General features: G+C 66.0%; 5 protein-coding genes across 8 annotated transcripts; 2 read left to right on the top strand and 3 right to left on the bottom strand.

Moving 5' to 3' along the window:
• Window positions 1-161: 161 nt before the first annotated feature.
• NFKBIB (NFKB inhibitor beta) lies at window positions 162-2,650 on the top strand (the record flags this gene model as incomplete). Its single annotated transcript, XM_084307060.1, is given in 12 exon segments — window positions 162-514; window positions 1,024-1,128; window positions 1,245-1,307; window positions 1,309-1,335; window positions 1,337-1,412; window positions 1,415-1,468; window positions 1,925-2,013; window positions 2,110-2,124; window positions 2,126-2,218; window positions 2,220-2,267; window positions 2,269-2,400; window positions 2,603-2,650. Coding segments are annotated over 12 exon segments (1,023 nt in total). The 5' UTR covers window positions 162-241.
• Window positions 2,651-3,352: 702 nt separating this feature from the next.
• SARS2 (seryl-tRNA synthetase 2, mitochondrial) lies at window positions 3,353-6,711 on the bottom strand (the record flags this gene model as incomplete). Its single annotated transcript, XM_084307059.1, is given in 22 exon segments — window positions 3,353-3,356; window positions 3,454-3,548; window positions 3,636-3,730; window positions 3,815-3,914; window positions 3,916-3,927; window positions 4,015-4,102; window positions 4,209-4,254; window positions 4,481-4,502; window positions 4,505-4,591; window positions 4,706-4,753; window positions 4,958-5,063; window positions 5,168-5,211; window positions 5,213-5,232; window positions 5,355-5,409; window positions 5,492-5,542; window positions 5,544-5,603; window positions 5,605-5,634; window positions 5,739-5,768; window positions 6,182-6,202; window positions 6,204-6,278; window positions 6,468-6,605; window positions 6,607-6,711. Coding segments are annotated over 22 exon segments (1,332 nt in total).
• A 109-nt stretch (window positions 6,712-6,820) lies between these two features.
• Window positions 6,821-7,613, bottom strand: MRPS12 (mitochondrial ribosomal protein S12). Of its 2 annotated transcripts, none has more exons than XM_084307066.1 (3): window positions 7,580-7,613; window positions 7,383-7,457; window positions 6,821-7,293 (listed from the first exon to the last, which is right to left on the bottom strand). In XM_084307066.1, exons 2-3 carry the CDS (start codon window positions 7,429-7,431, stop codon window positions 6,896-6,898), a joined length of 447 nt encoding a protein of 148 aa, XP_084163192.1. In that variant the 5' UTR covers window positions 7,432-7,457; window positions 7,580-7,613; the 3' UTR covers window positions 6,821-6,895. The 2 variants fall into 2 exon arrangements, with proteins under 2 accessions (XP_084163192.1, XP_084163193.1); XM_084307067.1 differs by lacking the exon at window positions 7,580-7,613 and adding an exon at window positions 7,564-7,574.
• A 156-nt stretch (window positions 7,614-7,769) lies between these two features.
• PAK4 (p21 (RAC1) activated kinase 4) lies at window positions 7,770-17,825 on the top strand. 3 transcript variants are annotated; one of them, XM_084307063.1, is made up of 10 exons: window positions 7,770-7,838; window positions 8,239-8,322; window positions 12,968-13,191; window positions 14,064-14,681; window positions 15,234-15,677; window positions 15,809-15,942; window positions 16,032-16,158; window positions 16,432-16,557; window positions 16,644-16,778; window positions 16,867-17,825. In XM_084307063.1, exons 3-10 carry the CDS (start codon window positions 12,988-12,990, stop codon window positions 17,020-17,022), a joined length of 1,944 nt encoding a protein of 647 aa, XP_084163189.1. In that variant the 5' UTR covers window positions 7,770-7,838; window positions 8,239-8,322; window positions 12,968-12,987; the 3' UTR covers window positions 17,023-17,825. The 3 variants fall into 3 exon arrangements, with proteins under 3 accessions (XP_084163189.1, XP_084163190.1, XP_084163191.1); XM_084307064.1 differs by lacking the exon at window positions 7,770-7,838 and having other exon boundaries at window positions 8,254-8,308; XM_084307065.1 differs by lacking the exons at window positions 7,770-7,838; window positions 8,239-8,322 and adding an exon at window positions 11,165-11,205.
• A 442-nt stretch (window positions 17,826-18,267) lies between these two features.
• On the bottom strand, window positions 18,268-18,666 carry SYCN (syncollin; the record flags this gene model as incomplete). The annotated part of the gene is made up of 1 exon (XM_084307055.1): window positions 18,268-18,666. The coding sequence occupies one exon, from the start codon at window positions 18,664-18,666 to the stop codon at window positions 18,268-18,270; it is 399 nt and encodes a 132-aa protein (XP_084163181.1).
• Window positions 18,667-19,274: the final 608 nt, after the last annotated feature.

Raw genomic sequence — 19,274 nt, 5'->3', positions numbered from 1 at the left:
TTGGCTAAACCCTCAGCTGAACTTCACCTCCCCCCACCCCCCCGCGTGGCGCACCACCGATTGGGCCGAACGCGAGAACTACACCTCCCAGCACCCCCCGCGCCGCGCAGCGCTGATTGGCCGAACCCGGAGAACTACACCTCCCGGCACCCCCCGCGCTCCGTTTCCCCCCCCTCCATTACCGGGGATTTCCCGGGACGGCGGCGCGGGGCCCATGGCGGCCTGAGCGCGGCCCCGGCGCATGGCGGCCGCGGAGGCGGCGGCGCCGCCGCCCCCGGGCGAGGGGGGAAAGCGGCCGGAGGGCGACGAGTGGTGCGACAGCGGGCCTGGGCTCGCTGGGGCGACGGGCAGCTCGCGCCGCTGCCCCCACCCAGCCCCCGGCCCGGCCGCGGGGCCCGGCGGCCTCCCCGCCTCCCCCCCCCCGCCCGGTACCGACCAGGCCCCGGCGGCGGCCCCGGACCCCGAGGCGTGGCTGCGGCACGTGCTGAGCTTCGTCAGCGAGGACGGCGACACGTGAGGGGGGGCGGGGGGGGAATGGGGGGGGGCCGGGGGGGAGCTGTTCGTGGGTTTTAGGGCTGGGGGCGCCTCCTGGATGGTTTTAGGGCCCCCCCCCTTGTGAGATCGGGACCCCCCCCATAAAATTCGGACACCCCCTCAAAAGATCGAGACACCCCCCCCTTGTAAAATTGGGACCCCCCCCTTGTAAGATCGGGCCCCCCACTTTAGGGCCGCCTCCCCCCCTTTAGGACCAGTTGTGGGGTCCTCCATATCCCACCCCGTGCCCCCCCCGTATCGCATTCCCTCCCCCCCACATCCCATTTCTCCCCCCCCCCCAAAAATATCCCATTTTCCCCCCCGGTTTCCCCCTCCCACCCCCACTTTAGGGCCGCTCCCCCCCCCCTGTAGGATCAGGGCCCCCTTTTGTAGGGCTGTTGTGCTCCCCTTTTAGGCTCACCCCCCCCCCCGCCCCATTTTAGGGCTGTGCTGACCGCTCCTCGCCCCCCCCCCCATATTTTTTTAGGGGCCCTGCACCTCGCTGTTATCCACGAGCACGAGGCCTTCCTGGACTCCATCCTGCAGCACACCGAGGGCACGGCCTACCTGGACCTACAGAATGACCTGGGGCAGGTAACGGGGCCGGGGGGGGGGCACCTTTAATGAAGGGGGGGCCTATATAAAAACAAAAAAATCAAAAAAAAAAAAAAAAACTTTTATTTATTTTTTTTTTTATGTCCCCCCCCCAGACTGCTCTGCACCTCGCTGTCATCCTGGGGCTGCCGGCCTTCGTGCGCAAGCTGCGGGCGGCGGGGCGCGGGGCCGGGGGTGCAGGAGCGGGGGGGGGCACACGGCGCTGCACCTGGCCTGCCGCGAGGGGCAGCCCGACTGCGCCCGCCACCTCCTGGGGCCCCCCCGCACCCCCCCCCGCCCCCCGAGACGCGGGAGCAGCTGGAGAGCGTGAATTATGATGGTGGGGGGGGGGAATGGGGGGTGTTGGGGGGGTATGGGGGGGGGAACTGGGGGGGGTGGGAGGGGGAGATGGGGGGGGAAATGGGGGTGTGGGGGGGGGGAAAATGGCGTTTTGGGGGGGGGAAATGGGATTTTGGGGGGGGGAAAATGGGGGGGAATTGAATGTGGGGGCAGAATATGGGGGGAAATGGGATGTGGGGGGGGCACAAGGTGGGATATGGAGGGAACATGAGATGGGGACAGGACTGGGGGGGGGTCACAGGACATGGGGGGGGCAGTGGGGGGGGCACAGGATGAGGGGGACGCAGGACATGGCACGGGGGGGGTACAGAGGGACAAAACGGGGCTGGGGGACAGAGAGAAAAACACCGCGGGGGTTTGGCACAGGGATATGGGGGGGTGACACGATATCGGGGGGGGGGCATCCCGGTGACACCCCCGTGCCCCCCCCCCACAGGTTACACCCCCCTGCACGTCGCTGTCCTGCGCAAGGACCTGGAGCTGGTGCAGCTGCTGCTGCGCGCCGGCGCCGACCTCAACAAAGCGGTGAGCACGGGGGGGAGGGGATGATAACACGGGGGGGGGGTCACCACCACCATCCCTGACCCCCCCCTTTTTTAAAAAAAAAAAAAAAACAAAAAGGAGCCGAGCTGCGGCCCGCACCCCCCTGCACCTGGCGGTGGAGGCGCAGAGCCCCGAGCTGGCCGAGCTGCTGCTGCGGGCGGGGGCCGACCCCGCGGCGCGGGGCTACGGGGGGGCGCACCCCCCTCTACAGCGCCCGCCACCGCCCCGACCCCCGCCCTGCCCCAGCTGCTGCGCGCCTTCGGGGCCCCCGACCCCCCCGGCGACTCGGAGGACAGCGAAGAGGAGGAGGAGGAGGAGGAGGAGGAGGAGGATGAAGAAGACGGCACGGGTGGCGGCAACAGCAGCGGCGTGAGTGGCCCCCCCCCGTCCCCTCTGCGCGAAACCGTGTCCTTTCTGCCCCACAAAAGCTTGCCTGAGCCCCCCCCCAGGGGGGCACCCTGTCCTCACCCCCCCCCCCCCCCCCCCCTGAAAAATGTTGCTTGACCCCCCCCGGGGGCACCCTGAAATTTTGACAGGAGAAGCTGAGCGTTGTTCTATGTCCCCCCCCCAGGAAGAATACGACGACATTGTCATCAACAGCGGCCGCTGCGCGGACTGAGGGGCCCCCCCCCAAGACCTGTGGGACCCCCCGGACCTGTGGGGGACCCCCCCAGACCTGTGGGGACCCCCCCAGACCTGCAGCTGCCCCCCCCTATTTATCAGGGCCCCCCAAGCCATGGTCTGGACTTCGGGGGGGGGCCCCCATGCTCCCCCCCGCCACCCACATCCCTTTTCCTTGGGCGTAGCGTAGAGGATTTCTATCAAAAGTTGTAAAATAAAAACAAAAAAAGGGGGGGGCAGCCCCCCCCATCCATGTGCCCCCCCTCCATTTCCCCCCCCCCTCAAATCTGGTTCCCATAAAACGCCTGTCGATGTTTTATTGCTGGGGGGGGGGAACAAAATGTTTAATTGAGGGATTTGTTAACGCCCTGGGGAGGGGGGGGGCTCCTCCGCGTCCCCCCCCACCGGCGCGGGGACCCCCCCGGGGCCCCCCCCCGGGCTGGGTTGGGGCCGATTGTAGCGCAGCAGTGGGGCCGGGGGCTGCGTGAGCACGGCGCGGCCCACGAAGGGCTGCAGGGCGGGGGGCACACGAACGCTGCCATCCTGGGGGGGCACAAAGAGACAGAGAAGCGTTAGCCCCCCCCTCAGCTCTGTGCCCCCCCAAAATTCGTCTGTGTCCCCCCCCCCCGCCACGCACCGGCTGCTGGTTGCACTCCAGGAGGGCGATGAGCATCCGCGCCACAGCGCAGGCAGTGCCCATTCACCTGGGGGGGGCAAAGGATGGGGTGTGAAGGGATGGGGGGGGCTCATAAACCCCGGGGGGGGGGGGTTTAAAAATCTCCGGGGGGGGTCAGCACCCACCGTGTGCGCGTGGCGCAGCCGCCCGGCTTCCCGTCGCTGTACATGATGTTGAGCCGCCGGCTTTGGTAGTCGGTGCAGTTGGAGGCGCTGGAGATCTAAAAAAAAAATAAAAAGGGGGGGTATTTTTTTTTTAAAAAGGGGTAATTTGGCCCCCCCCCAGGGTTTTTTTTGCCCTCTCTCACCTCCCCGTACTTGCCCCGGCCGGGCATCCAGGCTTCGATGTCGAACTTGCGGTATGCGGGGAGCCCCAGCTCCTGTGTGGGCATGTCCAGGACGCCTGCAGGGAGAGGGATGAAATATTTTGGGGGGGGACACACACGGACAGGGCCCCCCCCTTGGTCCTGACCCCCCCAGACTGACCGGTAATGCAGCCCCAGCTCGGAGAAGATTTCCTTCTGCAGCGCCACGAACTCGGCCAGCAGCTCCTCGCTCTCCGTCCCGCTCTCGGCCGCCGTCACCCCCGAACATCTCCACCTTGGGGGGGGCAGAATGGTCCCGAGCGCCCCCCCCTGGTGGTCCTGAGCCCCCCCCCCGGTGTTCCTGAGTCCCCCCTGCCCCTACCTTGGTGAACTGATGCACACGGTAGAGCCCCCAGGGCTCCCGGCCCGTGTCGGTCTCAGCGCGGTAGCACGTGCTGGAGCAGACGACCCTGGGGTGGGGGGGGGGAAAAAGGGGTCGGGGGGGGGCAGGCAGGCAAAAAAAAAGCCTCCCCAGTGACCCCCCGGCCCCAAAGAGCAGCCCCACAGCCCCCGTACCTGATGGGCATGTCCTGCAGCCGCACCGCGTGGTCCATGAAGTACCCTGGGGGGAGAGACGGGGGAAAAACAGAGAGTTTGGCCCCATTTTGCCCCAAATTTTCCCCATTTCCCCCCCATTCTCCCCCATTTTTCCCATTTTCCCTCCATTTCCCCCCATTCCCCCCCATTTTTCCCCGCTTCCCCCCCCATTTTTTCAAATTTTTTTCCCACTTTTCCCCATTTTCCCTCCACTTTTCCCATTTTCCCCATTTTTCACCCCCATTTCTCACCTGCGATCCCCACCTCGGAGGGTGCCCGGCCAGGCAGAGGTCCTCGAAGCGCGCAGGGTCGATGGCGTAAACGGGCGAGGGGGAGGCGTTGAGCTGCATCCCACACCCCTCCTGGGGGGGGGACGACACATGGAGGGGGGGGTCACTTTGTGCTGGGGGGGGCAGGACCCCAAAAACCCCTGAGAATGGGGACAGGACCCCAAAAAACCCGGGGGGGGCACTTACAAAGACGGCGCCTCGCAGCAGGTCAGGGACTGTCATGGGCAGGAAGCCCTGGAGCAAGAGGAGCATTTGGGGAGGGGGGATTTTAGGATTTTGGGGGGGATTTTAGGATCTGGGGGGGGGATTTAAGGATTTTGAGGGCGGATTTTAGGATCTGGGGGGGGATTTAAGGATGTTGGGGGGGATTTTAGGATCTGGGGGGGATTTAAGGATTTTTGGGGGGATTTAAGGATTTTTTGGGGGGCGGTCACCCACCTTGGGCAGCAGCTTGGCCAGGACGAAGTTCACCAGCGCGTGCTGCAGCAGCGCGCCCGCCCCGCACAGGTAGTAGGAGCGGTGCCCCGAGACGTGGGACAGGCGCCTGGCACGGGGACAGGGCTGTCACCTCGGGGGGGGGTACCGGGACCTGGGGGGGGGTCCACCAGAATTTGGGGGGGGATGTAATAAAAGGGGGGGGGAGCTCACCGCTGCCGGATGATGTCCAGCGCCTCGCCCAGCTCCAGGTGTCCCCCGCGGCTGGAAGTCGAACACTGTGAGGACAGGAGGGAGCCTTCATCACCCCGGGACCCTCCTCTTCCTCCCTGCACCCCCCCAATATACCCCCCCCCCCCCAAAAGAAATCCCCCCCCCATCCCATAGGTTCCCCCCCTACCTGGCTTCTCTCCCACCACCTCCATCACCCGCGCTTGGCTCTCATCCCCGACAGGCTGGAAGGAGAACGGTGAGCGGGGGTTGTTGTGGGGGGGGCAGGGGGTTTTGGGGACACACGGGGGGGGTTTGGGAGCTCACCGCCTCGGGGTGGGTGCGGTTGGGGAGCTGCAGCGCCTTGAGGTAGAAGCGTTTCGTCCAGCGCCGCCTCCTCCGCCAGCAGCGCCTGCAGCTGCAGCCGGACCTGGCGGCCCCCGCGCCCGCAGCGCCGCGTATTCGGGGACCTGGGGGGGGGAACAGGGGACGGGGACGAGCGTCCCGCATATCCCCCCCCAGTTGCTGGGTCTGGGGGGGGGCACCAGGCACCCCCCCAGCCCCGGGGTCTTACCGCCTGCAGCGCGTCCTTGGCGTGGGAGGCCTGGGGGGGGAGAGAGGGTGAGGGGATGGGGAGGTTTGGGGGCATTTGGGGACAATTGGAGGGTGTTTGGGGACGGTTTTGGGGGCACTTGGAGACGTTTCAGGATGATTTGGGGACATTGGGGGATAGTTTGGGGTCAGTCCTGGGGACGTTTAGGGACCTTTCGGGACAATTTGGGGACATTTAGTGTCATTTGGGAACATCTGGGGACAATCTGAGGACGTTTAGGGACATTTGGGGATGTTTTGGGACACCTGGGGACAATCTGGGGACGTTTGGAGACATTTTGGGACAGTTCGGGGATGTTTTGGGACACCTGGGGACAGTTTGGGGCCAAATTGGAGACGTTTAGGGTCGCTTGGGGACACTTTGTGGACGGTTGGGGACGATTCGGGGACATTGGGGGCACTCACCACCAGCTCCCGCACGCCCCGGGGCCACGTCGTCCCTCTGGGCCTCGAGGCGGGCGATGGCGGCGCGCACCTCGCGTAGGCGGGCCCATGTCTGCAGCTGGGGGCGGGGCCAGCTCTCAGGCCCCGCCCCCAGCACAAGCCCCGCCCCCTTGAGCTCTCCGGGCAGCACCCGCTGCTCTCCGAGGCCCCGCCCCCTCCTGGACACAAGCCCCGCCCACTCCCAAGCCCCGCCCCTCTCACGATGTCCCACAGGCCCCGCCCACCCCCGAGGCCCCGCCCCTCTCACGATGTCTCGCAGGTCTCCCTCCCGCAGCGGGCCCCGCCTCCTCTCCAGCTCGCGCCCGCTCAGCGCCTCCACGTCCAGGCGCGGCCGCGCGCTCAGCCCCTCGCGCGCGTGCTCGTACAGCCGGCTCCGCCCCCCCCGGCGGCGCGGCCACGCCCCCCGCCGCGCGACGGCCACGCCCCCCTCCGGTCGCCGCCGCCGCCGCCGCCCGCCGGGCCGCCGCCAGCAGAACCCTGGGCGCCGCCATCTTGGATCCGGCACCGGAAGCGGGCCCTCCATAAACCGGAAGAGGCGGGGCCAGCCGCTATTTAAGCCCCTCCCTCCTCTCTACGCCCCCTCACAGAGCACGCAGCGCGTCCGGGCGGGTCAGAGCTCGGCTTTAATGGCATAAAAACGACCCCGTTATCCCCCCAACTGTCTCTCACTGCCGTTTACTTCTTCTTCTGGACGTGGGCGCAGTCGTACTTGCCCCTCACGATGGTCAGCTTGACCCCCGGCAGGTCCTGCGTGCGGCCACCCTGCACCAGCACGACGTGGTGCTCCTGCAGGTTGTGGCCCTCGCCGGGGATGAAGCACACCACCTCCTTGCCGTTGCTCAGGCGCACCCGCGCGCACTTGCGGTTGGCCGAGTTGGGCTTCTTGGGCTTGCGGATGAGGGTTTTGATCACCACCCCCTTCAGCTGCGGCCGCCCGAAGGTGGGCCCCAGCTTGACGGGGGGCGGCGGGGGCCGGCCCTTCCGGTGCATCTGGTTCAGGGTGGCCATGCCGGCGGCCTGCTGCAAGCCCGGGGCGGCTGGCTGCTTCCCAGCGGGGGGCAGCGCCCCGAGAACTGCGGGGAGGGAAAGGCGGGATAAATGAGAGGCCACGGGGCGGCTCGGGGAGGCCCGAGCAGCGCTGGGAGGGGCCGGGGATACGCACCGCAGCCGCGCAGGGAGGCCGCGGCCCTCAGCAGATTGCGGAGCGCCATCCTACGGGACCCGGCGCCGGTGGGGCCTGCGTGGGGGGACACCCGGTTAACGCCGCCCGCCTCCCTGCCCTCCCCCGGGCCCCCCCATCCTGCCTCGGGGCCGGCCCGGGAGCGGTTCCTCCCGCCCCTCACCCCGCCGCCATTTTACCTCGCACCTCCACCCCTCAGGCTCCCTCCGTCCCGCCTCCCCGCTCTCCGATTGGCCGGCGCGAACGCCAATCTCGCGGAGCAACTCGCGATTGGCTGCGCCCGGCCCGACCTGCGGGTGATTGGCGGGGGGGCGGGTGTTGTTGCGGGGGGCGGGGCTTGTTGCCTAGGCAACGGGAGGGGGCGGGCAGGGGCTGCGGCGCCCTCACAACATGGCGGCGGCCGAGTGAGGGGGGAGCGGCGGGGCCGGGCCCGGCGGGGTGAGAGGGGTCGGGGGGGGTCCTGGGGGGCTCGGGAGGGGTCTTAAGAGGCTTGGGAGGTGTTTTTGGGGGGCTCGGGAGGGTTTTGGGGGGGGGGTTCTTGGGTCTGGGGTGGGGTTTAGGGGGTGGGATAGGGAGGGGGGGCGCACTGAAGGGGGCTGGGGGGGGGCAAAAAGGGGCTGGGAGTGAGGGGAAAGGGGAAGAATGGGGGGAGATGGGGGAAATGGGGGGGAACGGGGGCAGAATGGGGCAGGGGGAGGCGGGTGGGGGGTGTGGGGTGCCCCAAAACCTGGGGGGGGCTGAGGGGGAGCGCTGACCCCCAAACAGCCCCAAAACGGTCCCAAAACAGCCCCAAAACAGCCTCAAACAGCCCCAAAACAGCCCTGGTTTCGTCCCGCAGGGCGAGCGGTGGGAGCTGAGCGGCCCCGTGCCCGCTGGAGGAGCGTCGCCCGCCCGGGGCCCGGCATGCGGTGAGGAGCTGCAGGTAGGGGGAAGGCAGAGCCGGCTCCTGCCCCTGCTTTGAGTGGTTTTTGTTTGTTTTTTATCCCAAAAGTACTAATTCTGGGCATGCTTTTGGGCTGTGGCGTCCCCAAAGCGTCCTCCTGCCTCGCCGGGGCTGTTCCCCAAGCGCTGGCCAGAATAGAGGGAGAAAAATCAGGAAAAGCGCCGTCACTGGGAGACTTTTAAGGAAGAAATATTAAATTTAAAGCTCCCAGAGCCTTCATTTGGCTCTTTGGGGCGTGCACAGCCAGGTGCTTTCCTCCCCACGCGCTCGGGTCCAGCTGAGCTCACACAGGCAGTTGCAACAGGTTGCAAAGACTCAAAGGTGTTTTTTTTTCTACATAAAGAGTCAGAGCAGAAGGTCCTGGGGGTGCTCTTTTGGGCTCCTCAAACACCCTCCAGCTTTCCTCTCACTGCTCTCAAGGTGAGTGGAGCCGTGGAGAGCTCCGGGCTGGGTTTCTCCGAGCCCTCCCGTGTTTTCCTGCCCCCCTGCCTCGCCCTGGGCGGCCCTCGCCGGGTCGATTTCACCCGCTTTGAACGGAATGAGAACAGAAAGCGCCACTCCCAGCCCGTCTCGGGCTCTGGGTTTATTTGTTTGCGTAACTCCGTGCCCTCTCCCTCAGCTGTTCCCTCAGCTGAGCTCGGCTGCCGGGGATAAACGCGTTGTGCTGCATTTTCGGCCCTCCCGTGGCCGGCAGGGCTTTGTTTGCTGGGTGGGGGAAGCTGGAAGAGAACAAAAAGCAGCGGAGGGCGGCTCTGGGGGACACGCAGCCCCCCCAGGACAGCCCCAAAATTGGGGCTGTGGCCAAAGAAGGAGCAGCCTGCTGCCAGGACAAACACGGACCGGCCCTGGCAGCCTCTTGAGGAAGTTTTCCTCAGCCTGGCTGATGCTTTTTGGGTGGAAACCGTGCTCTTTCTCCAGGTGGTCCCATTTTATGCTTCATTGGGGTTCATTTTTAGGGTTTTGGGGGGATTTTGGGGCGGGGATGAGTGGGGGAAGGAGCCCCTCACTGCCCTCAGCGCCCCATGAGCTCCGTGCGCCTTTAAACCAAACCCTCGGGATTTCTCCCCAGAAAAATAACTCTGCCTGCGAGCTCCCAGCTCCGGTTTCGGGAGTGGGGGATCCACACTGATTAATTAATGCCTCTTTTAATGAGGAGCCGGCTGTAACCAGCAACAAAAGTCCCCTGAGCCGTGCTCGCTGCCCTCTTCCTCCCCCCGTGTCGCTCCTCGCAGGTGAGCTGTGATTTCTGTCAGTGGTGCGAGAGGCTAATTAAAGGCTTGCCCCGCCTAATCAGCTCGCAGTTTAATTAGCACCAAGTGGTAAAGGGCCAAAATGGGCTCCTTGGTAGCGGGCTGGGGCCGGGGGGGAGCTCCAGTGGGGCCCCCCTGCCCCATCCTCAGTTTGGGACTGCGGCTGCCGGGGTTTTATGGGCTGAAAAGTTGGAAATTGGAGATTTCCGAGCTGCTGCTGGTCCCTGCCGGCGTCTGAGGGACATCTCTCATCCCCCAGAGGGGACGGGGGGCTCCGAGGGCTCGCTGCCGGCTCTCTGCTCCTCGCCAGGGGCTGCAACGGGGCCGGGAGAGCCGCGGGGCTGCCTCCGTCCTGCCCCTTGAGTGGCTGCTTTGTTTCAAAAGCTGTTCAAACGTTGCTGCCTCATTGGCTCCCCCCGGCTCAAATCTCCTCCGCTCCGGCTGCTTTAACCCCTCCGAGCCCCGCTGCTCGGCCTCCTGCCCTCCCTCCCGGCTCTCGCACGGCAGAGACGCTCCAACCCCCGGAATATGGTAATTAGAGCCCCCGGAATATGGTAATTAGAGCCCCTGGAAGATGGTAATTAGAGCTCCGTTACACCACAGGGACCAGGTCCTTGGGTCGCCCCCTCGGGGCTGCCGCCTCCCCTCCCCTGAAGAGTTTGTGGCTTCAGGAGGGATTTTGTGACTTTCCTGGGGAGTTTTGTGACTCCCCTGAACCCCAAACCCCGTTTCTGTCCCCTTTTCCCCCAAAACGGAGCCCTCCAGGGGGTCCCTCGGTCCCCGCACCCTCCCCGCTGGGTTTTATCAGGCAGTTTTCTTCCCCTCGGGCTCGCAGCTGAGCGGTGCGGGGTCCTGCTGGGGTGCGGTTTTATTTTATTATTATTTTTAAGGAGCTGCAGGTGGGGTTTTGGGGAGGGGTGAGCGCCGCGGGGGGGGCTTTTTTGGGGAAGTTTCTTCACTTTTGGAGCCCGGGCGAGGTCGGAAGCGCCTGGAGCAGGAGCTTTCCCTGCTCGGGGCTCTCCTAAAATTGCAGCAGGGGGGTTTGGAGCCGGGAGCTGAGCTGCCCCCGGGGCCCCCCCCTCGGATTCGGGAGGCGCTGGCGCGAGGGCAGAGCTCTGCCCTGCCTGCCAGCAGCGCTCGTTAATGGCTGACTAATTAAACAAAGCGCAGGGGACCTGGGCTGTGAGGAATGTGCCGGGCTGGGGGGGGGGGGCAGCGGGCTGGGTTTAACCCCTACCTCTCCCCCCCCAAAAAAAAAAAAAAGACCCCCGGTACCTGGCAGGGACCCCTGAGCTGGGACCGCATCCCGCCGAGCCCTAAAACTCATCCAGAAAGGGGATTTCTGCCCAAAATGTCACACGGGGGGGGGGGGGGGGGGTCTTTGTCTCGGGGGGAGGGTTCTGTGGGGTGAGAGCCATGGCCGGGACCCCCGGGGCTGGGCGGGGGGCGCCGAGAGGCTCGCAGGTGGCTGGGGGGGGGGCGGCGGAGCACGGCGCCTGCGCGCCCCGGGATGACTTCAGCCGGCGGCGCCTCGGAGCGAGGTGAAGCTGCCCCGGCCCCAGAGCCCGGCCTGAAGCCCCCCCCCGGGAGAACCGGGACCGACCTCGTTAAGGTAACGAGCCCCCGAGGTGGCCGCGTGCTCGCCCCCGAGCAGCTCGGGATTTGGGGCCAAGGGGAGGTTTTGTGGGGTAAAACGGGGGCCGGGCTCCACGCGGGGCCTTCAAAATGTTCAAAATGGTAAAATTCGAAATCGGGGAGGAATTTTAACCCTCCACCCCTCCCCCCCCGTGCCCAACGGGGGGCTCTGAGCCCTGAAAACGGGGGGCAGGAAGGCAAATCCCCTGCCGGGAGCGTGGCTGCGGGCGCCGGGGCCGCGATTTCCTGCGCGAAGGAAGGGCTCGACCCCCGGAGCTGTGAAGTTTGGCGCCGGGGAGCCGCAGAATGGAAGGAAACGGCCCCAAATCGCTGCCAGGAGGTGGGGGGGGGCGGGGGGGGAGCCGGGTGGTGGTGGTGGTGCTGGAAGCGCTGGGTGCGTGCGGTGGCGTCCCGAAGTGCTGGGAGCGAGCTGCTCCTGCAGGACGGGTTGGGGCAGCGCGGGGCTCGCCCTCCTGCTCCTCAGCTCCTGCGAGGGAAAAAAAAAAAGGCAGGAAGAAAGAAAAAAAAAAGCTGCCACCACCAAGCCCTGAGGACGCGGGGCCTCCTGGGGCCGGTCCCAGCCCTCTGCTTCCCCGTCCTGGACCCACCTGGCCGGGCTTTGCCCCCCCCGGGGCCGCTCGTTTTCCTTGGCACGATGAGAAAAACTTGGGGGATTTGGCACAGCAACCTGGTGGCGGTTTTTTTTTTCTCTCCTAACCCCAAAATTTCGGCCTTTCCCCTCCCAGGCTGAGGTCCGGAGGAGCTCGGAGGTAGGTGGTGGCTGCAGGGACCGAGGTGGCGCTGCCTGGCTCACGGAAAATTGTTGGTTTTAGGAAAAGTTTCGCCAGCGCCCCGAGCTCCTGCTGGGCAGAATCAAAACCCGAGCGCGGAGCTGGGCAGGATGCGGGGGTGTAAACAAGCCCCCATTGTGCCTGCCCGCGGTGTTTACACCGGGACAAAGCGCCCCGGGGTCCGCCCTGGGGCCTGGCTTCCTCCACCCCGGGCTTTGTCCCTCTTGTTCCTCGTCCTACAGACCCTGAGGGCTTTTTGTGGGGCCGAGAACCTCAGGACAACGGCCCTGGACACGAGGGGGGGTGTCAGACATCGAGCTGGGGGGTGGCAGCCTGACAGGACCCCCCGGGGAAGGGGATTTGTTCCCTTTTTGTTCCCTTTTTGCTCCCTTTTCACTCTTTTCCTGCACCCAACGGGCTTCTCCCCGCTGCTGGGTGTCCCAGAAGGGGCACGGCCGTGTCAGATTTGGCTCCAGCGGCCTCGCCGTGCCTATCCGAGGCTCCTCGGGGTGCTGGAGCAGCTGAGCAAACACTCGGGCCCTTCTTGCTTGGCCCCAACGCCCGAGAAGGCTCCCAGCTTGTGATTGCAGGCAGCTTTTGCTCAACTTCTTAAATTTCGGAGCGTTACATCAAGGTGGGCTGAGCAAAGGGAAGCTGCCGTGGTGGCGGCACGATTTGGGGGCCCCGCACCAGCCCAGTGCTACACCAAGAGGTGCTGAAGGCTGCAGGACCTGGATCTGTACAACAAAAAGCCCCAAAAATCCCCAAATCCATGCACCACAGCGGAAAACGCTGCGGGAAGTGCTCCCAGGACCCCAAAAAGCTCCCAGTTTGCTTTGGCTGCTGGGCCATCGTGTAATAAAAGCAGGAGGGACGGAGCAGGGGTGCTTCTTTCCCACCTCCCCGCCTCCGTCCTCCTCCGGGCTTCATTTTTTTCACCCCCCCCAGGTCCCGTAGGCGGCCCCACCATGTTCAGCAAGAAGAAGAAGCGCCTGGAGATCTCGGCTCCCTCCAACTTCGAGCACCGCGTCCACACGGGCTACGACCAGCAGGAGCAGAAGTTCACGGGGCTGCCGCGCCAATGGCAGGGCATCATCGAGGAGTCGGCCAAGCGGCCCAAGCCGCTGGTGGACCCCGTCTGCATCACCGCCATCCAGCACGGCTCGCAGAAGGTAGGCGGCTTTCGGGGCCGGGGAGCCCAGGCTGGGTTTTTTGCCCCCCCCCCCCCCTCCCGGGGTGCCACGCAGCAGGTAAGGTGGCAGCCGGGGCCCCGTAACCCGCCGGGCCCTTTGGATGTCTCCACGACCTCTCCCCGTCCTCACCCTCGTGGAAAAAAAAAAAAATCCTACAAGGAAACCCAAAAACTCCTAAAAGGAAGCCCAAAAAGGTGCCTGCCCCTTCCCCTCCCCGTGCCTGTTGCCCCCCGCCGCCGTCACGTCGTTTTTTAAAGTCTGGCTCGTCTGCCCGCCCCAGCTCCTCTCTTCCTCCCCCGTCACCCTCATTTGGTCCCCGGCATCTCCCTTCTGCCCTGCTGGCCCCCGCCACGGGCCCGCTTTGGCTGGATGCTCCCACAGCACGAAAAAAAAGGGGTAGGGGCTGTGCTCCCCAGGGCTGGACCCCGTTATTTGGGTCCGATGACGCCTGGAAACCTCCTGGAAGGGCTCGGGACAGCGTGGGGCGGGCCCTGAGGCTGTGGGGAAGCCAGGGCTGCTCTCCCCTTCCTCTGCAGGGCTTGGCCAGCTCCCATTAACAGCGCTCTGCTAATTGGGAGGTGATTTAATGGACCGGGATCATCCAGGCCAGCCGGCAGAAACCCCGTCCCTTCCCCTTCCCTCCCCTCGTCCCGTCTGTGTGAGCCGCCCCCTCCCCGTCCCCGTCACCACCAGGCATTTCATTTTTATTTGTTTTATTTTCTTCCCCTTTTTTTTCTTTTTTTTTTCTTTTCTTTTTGTTGTGTTTTGTGTTCCTGCCCGCCATCCCGTCCCGCCTCCTGCGCCAAAAAAAAACACAAACAAAAAACCAAAAAACAAACACACAAAAAAAGACCATCGTGCGGGGCACCAAAGCCGCCAAGGACGGCTCCCTCAGCTGGCTGCTGGACGAGTTTGAGAACATGTCCGTGTCCCGTTCCAATTCTCTGCGCAGGGACAGCCCCCCCTTCCCGCCCCGCCGCGACCACCTCTACCAGGAGAACGGCCTCTCCGAGGGCCCCCCCGCTGCCCGCCCGCACGACGCCCGGGGCAAGGACAAGAAGCTCCACGGCGCCCGCGGCGAGCTAGAGCAGGGCCAGGAGAGACCCTGGGACGGGGAGGAGCAGCGCGCCCACCACCCGCAGCAGCCCCGCGGCCAGGAGCCCGGCCCCAAGGGCGCCGGGGGCCGCCCGCCCCCCCCCGAGTACCCCAGGCCCCCCGACCGGGACTGCGGCGAGCCCGTGCTGCGGCGGGAGCGCCCCGAGCCCTGCGAGCGCCGCCCCAAATCCACCTACGCCGCCGACAGCAGCCCGCAGTCCCCCCGCGACAAGCGCCCGCTCTCGGGGCCCAATATGCGGACTCCCAACATCCCGGTGAGCGAGGGGGTGATGAAGACGGCTCAGCAGACGGGACGCCCCTTTAATACCTACCCGCGGGCCGACACCGACCCCGGCAGGGGCGCGGGTTCACAGGTAAAGGCCCCCCCGCTCCCCCTCTCCGCGCAGAGCTTGGCAGAGATCTCTCCTCCCCCGGCTGGGGTTGTGGTTTTTTGTGTTTTTTTGTTTTTTTTTTTCCCTCTTTCTCCTCGCTCTGCCTGCCCTCCTCCTCCTCCAAAAGCAGCCTCTCTCCTCTGCTTCCTAAACGAGCGCCGCTCCCATGGGGACTGGCCTGCGCCGAAGACCACCGGGGCTGTGTCAGCTGCCTCTGCTCCGTGCTTTTCCTCCCCGGGGCCGTGCCAGCGTCGCCCCTCGGCTCCCTCGTGCCAGCCCCAGCCTTTTTTTGGGGCCGGGGGGGCTCGGAAGCAGCCCCCAGCGCCGCTGCGGTCGCCTCCTCCCCGCTCTCCTCGCTCTCCTTGCTCCTTCCGAGCCTGTCCAACGCCGCCTTTTCCTCCGGCAGCGTCCTCACCACACCGTCAGCACCCGGTGCTCGGTGCCCGGCGGCCAAATCCTGCACCATCCGCCCCCCCCCGGACCCTCTTTTGGCATTAACCCAGACCCTCTCTTCCCGTTTCCCCCCCCCCACAGGCAGAGCACCGGCCGGGACGCCCGCAGGAGGTGGCATCGAACGGGCCGGTGAGCGGCACCAGCGGCTCCTCCCGCGCCCCCCCGCCCGGCCCGCCGCGCTCCAAAGGCGGCCCCGAGCCCCCCGCCGGCCTCACCCCGCACGCCTCCGACCCCCACCTCGCCCGCCAGCCCCCCGCCGCCGCCGCCACGGCCCCCCCCCAGCAGCAGCAGCCCCGCTCGCCGCAGCGGGAGCCCCAACGCGTCTCCCACGAGCAGTTCCGGGCGGCCCTGCAGATGGTGGTGGACCCCGGGGACCCCCGCAGCTACCTGGACAACTTCATCAAGATCGGCGAGGGCTCCACCGGCATCGTCTGCATCGCCACCATCAAGAGCACGGGCAAGCTGGTGGCCGTCAAGAAGATGGACCTGCGCAAGCAGCAGCGGCGCGAGCTGCTCTTTAACGAGGTACAGGCGGCGCAGCGGGGGCCCCGCGGCTTTTGTTGTGGTTTTTTTTTGGGTCGAACGCGGCCGTTTTTGGCGCTGGGAGTTGGGCGCGCCCCTCCCTGAGCCTCCCCCTGCCTCTGCTCCCTCGGCAGGTGGTGATCATGCGGGATTACCAGCACGAGAACGTGGTGGAGATGTACAACAGCTACCTGGTGGGCGACGAGCTCTGGGTGGTGATGGAGTTCCTGGAGGGCGGCGCGCTCACCGACATCGTCACGCACACCAGGTGGGTCCCAGACCCCCCCCCGGACCCTCCCCCAAGCCCCGGGGGTGTCTCCTTGGCCCCTCACCCCCCCTTTTTCCTCCCCCACACAGGATGAACGAGGAGCAGATCGCGGCCGTCTGCCTGGCCGTGCTCAAGGCCCTGTCCGTCCTGCACGCGCAGGGCGTCATCCACCGCGACATCAAGAGCGACTCCATCCTGCTGACGCATGACGGCCGGGTAGGTGCCGCTTCCCTTCCTCCTTCTCCTCCTCCAAAAAAAAAAAAAAAAGCACCAAAAACGGGCAGCGGAGGCGTTTTTGGGGCTTTCTGAGGCGGGGATGCGAGCTGGGAGCCTGTGAGGGGCGATTTTGGGGTGGAAGCGGGGCTGTGACACACCTGAAATCCCCCCTGGGATGGGGTCGATCCCAGAAAGCAGTGAAAGCGTGTCCCCCCCCCCCCCGGCTGAAACGGGGCCGGGGCCGTTCTCACCGCTGCCTTCCCTGGCCTCCAGGTGAAACTCTCCGATTTTGGGTTTTGCGCCCAAGTGAACAAGGAGGTGCCGCGGCGCAAGTCGCTGGTGGGGACCCCGTACTGGATGGCGCCGGAGCTCATCTCCCGCTTGCCCTACGGCCCCGAGGTGAGTCTGGGGGTGGCTCTGGGGCTTGGGGGGGGGCTGTTACCCCCAAAAGAACCCCCCTCACGCTCCCCTCCTCCTGCCCGCAGGTGGATATCTGGTCCCTGGGCGTGATGGTCATCGAGATGGTGGACGGGGAGCCGCCGTACTTCAACGAGCCGCCCCTGAAGGCCATGAAGATGATCCGGGACAATCTGCCCCCCAAGCTCAAAAACATGCACAAGGTAAAGCCAAGAGAGGGGCGGCCGGGCCGGGGACACCCCCAGGCTGCTTCCCCTCCCCCCGATGACCCCCCCGGCTTTATCCCCGCAGGTTTCCCCCTCTCTCAAAGGCTTCCTGGACCGCATGCTGGTGCGGGACCCGGTGCAGCGGGCCACGGCCAACGAACTCTTGAAGCACCCCTTCCTGGGCAAGGCGGGCCCCCCCTCCTGCATCGTGCCCCTCATGCGCCAGAACCGCATGCGGTGAGGGGCCGCCGGCCGCCCCGGCCCCCTCCCGGCTCTCGCCTTGAACTGGATTTGTGACTGTGCCGCTACTGGGGGAGACTGGGGGGCAGCTGGGGGGGGCCCGGCCCTCCCGCACCGTACTACTGAGTCGGGGGGGGGGGCGTGTGGGGAGGGGCAAGGCCGTGGTGCTGGCCTCGTCCCCCTTTTCCCCACAGGTTTGTGGGGCCGGGGGCTTATCCCAACCTCACCAAGCCCCTGTGTCGTTCCCACCCCGGGGGGGGCCTTTTGGGGCATCTCAACACCCCCCCCCCCTTTTCTTTTTTTCCTTTTAAATCCTCTTTCTGTCCCCATCAGGGGGGTCAGGCCACCTGCACCCCCCCTGGGGGAGGGACGTGTCCCCGCAGCCCCAACACTACAGCCCCGCGGCCACACTACTGATTTGGGCCCCCCCCCTCCACCCCAACACTCTTTTTTTTGTTTTGTTTTTGTTCTTTTTTTTTTTTTTTTTAACTAAAGCTATTTATATTGTCGTTTTGTAATGCCGCAGGATGGGGGAGCCCCAGGGCCGCCGCGGGGCCCCCTGGAGATTACACGTGTCCTTTTGGAGAGCGCCGTGTCCCCCCCTCTGTGCTTTTTTGGGGGAGGGGGGAAGGCTGCGGACAGGGGACATGGTCACGGTGTGTGGGGGGGCCCTGCAGCCACCGGCTCCCTGCTTGGGGATGAGGAGGTAATATTGGGGGGGGGGGTACCCATGGGGACCCTAAAAGCTGCCGCCGTGCCCCCCACCCCACGTCCCCTCCCCAATAAAGCACCTGCCAGGCTGGAGCTGCACATCCTCAGGGCTTTATTGGCTGTGCCGAGAGCTGGAAGAGGGCGGGGGGCTTGGGGGGGTCCGGGCAGCTGGGGCAGCCCACCTCCATCAGCGTTGGCCAGCGTTGACTTGCCTTGGCTCGTGTTGACTCACGTTGGCCAGCATTGACTTGCGTTGACCCGCGTTGACTTGCGTTGACTCACGTTGGCCAGCGTTGACTTGCCTTGACTCGTGTTGACTTGCGTTGGCCAGCGTTGACTCGTGGTGACGTGCGGTGGCCACTGGTGACTCGTGTAGCCTCATGCTGATGTTTGGTGGCCAACGCTGCCTTGTGCGGACTCCGGTTGACGTGTGGTGGCTCGCGTTGACTCTTGTTGGTGCGCGTTGACTCACGTTGACTCTCGTTGACGCGCCGCGGCCGGCGTTGCCCCGCATTGCTGCCCTGCACCGCCCCCCTCAGTTGCACTTGCAGTAGTACCCGTGGATGGCGTTGTTCCAGTTCCCAAAGAGCCCCCGCCGCACCTCCTGCAGCCGTGGCACCGCTCCCGGCCCGAACGTCTTCATCTTCCCGTGCTTGCCGGGCAGCGCCCAGACGGTCAGCTGGCAGCGGGGCCCCACCACCAGCGAGGAGACGCTGCCCGACCACTCCCAGGGCACGTAGGGCGCGTCGGCGCCGCACTCCACCACCAGCGACTTGCCCCCGCAGCACTGGTCGTAGTAGGGGCTGTCGTCGGTGAAGAGCTCGGCGCACACCCGGGTGCTGTTCACCCGCTGCAGGTCGGCCGCCGTCGGGCACTGGGCCCCGGCCCCCGCCAGCACCGCTGCCAGCACCGCCACCAGCACCGGCACCGCCATCGCTGCTCGGCCCCGGCCCTGCTGCCGCCCCCATTTATCGCCCCAAGGTGCCCCCCCCGCCCTCCCCAAAACACAGCCCCCTCCCTGGGAACGGCCCCACCTGCCCCAGGCCCCAGCAGCCCTGGGAAGGGCCCCAGCTGTGCCCCCCCTTCCCAAAAAGTCCCCAGGTATCCCCCCCCCCCCTTTCCAACAGGTTTTGTGTCCCCCCCCCCCCTCACTGGGTCCAGCTGGGCCCTTCCCAGCCATGGGGACCCGGGGGGGGGGGCACACACAAGGCCGGGCCCTTGGGGCTGCTGACGCACGGGGAGGGGGTTGCACAAGGCCAGGTCAGGCCCCAGGTGTCCCCACACCCCAAAATGTTCCCAAAATGTCCCCAAATGTCCCCGAATCCACCTCAGCTGGGTGAGGGGGGGGCATTTTTTAGCACCTCGTACCCGCCCCCCCCCCCCCCCCCACAGAAGAGCGGCTCCCGCTTCGCACACAAAAGGTTTTAATGGCCCCGGGCGGGGGGGGCACAGGTTTTTAATGTAAAAACTTGTGTTAAACACTGCGGCGGGCCGGGGGGGGGCCCGGGGGGGGGGGAGGGGGGCGGCTGGTGGGTGGGGTTG

Source organism: Netta rufina (assembly GCF_964035555.1).
Source record: "Netta rufina genome assembly, contig: SUPER_36_unloc_1, whole genome shotgun sequence".
Classification (NCBI taxonomy): domain Eukaryota; kingdom Metazoa; phylum Chordata; class Aves; order Anseriformes; family Anatidae; genus Netta; species Netta rufina.
Note: the sequence above shows the minus strand (reverse complement) of the source record. Positions and strands in the feature narration are given on the sequence as shown.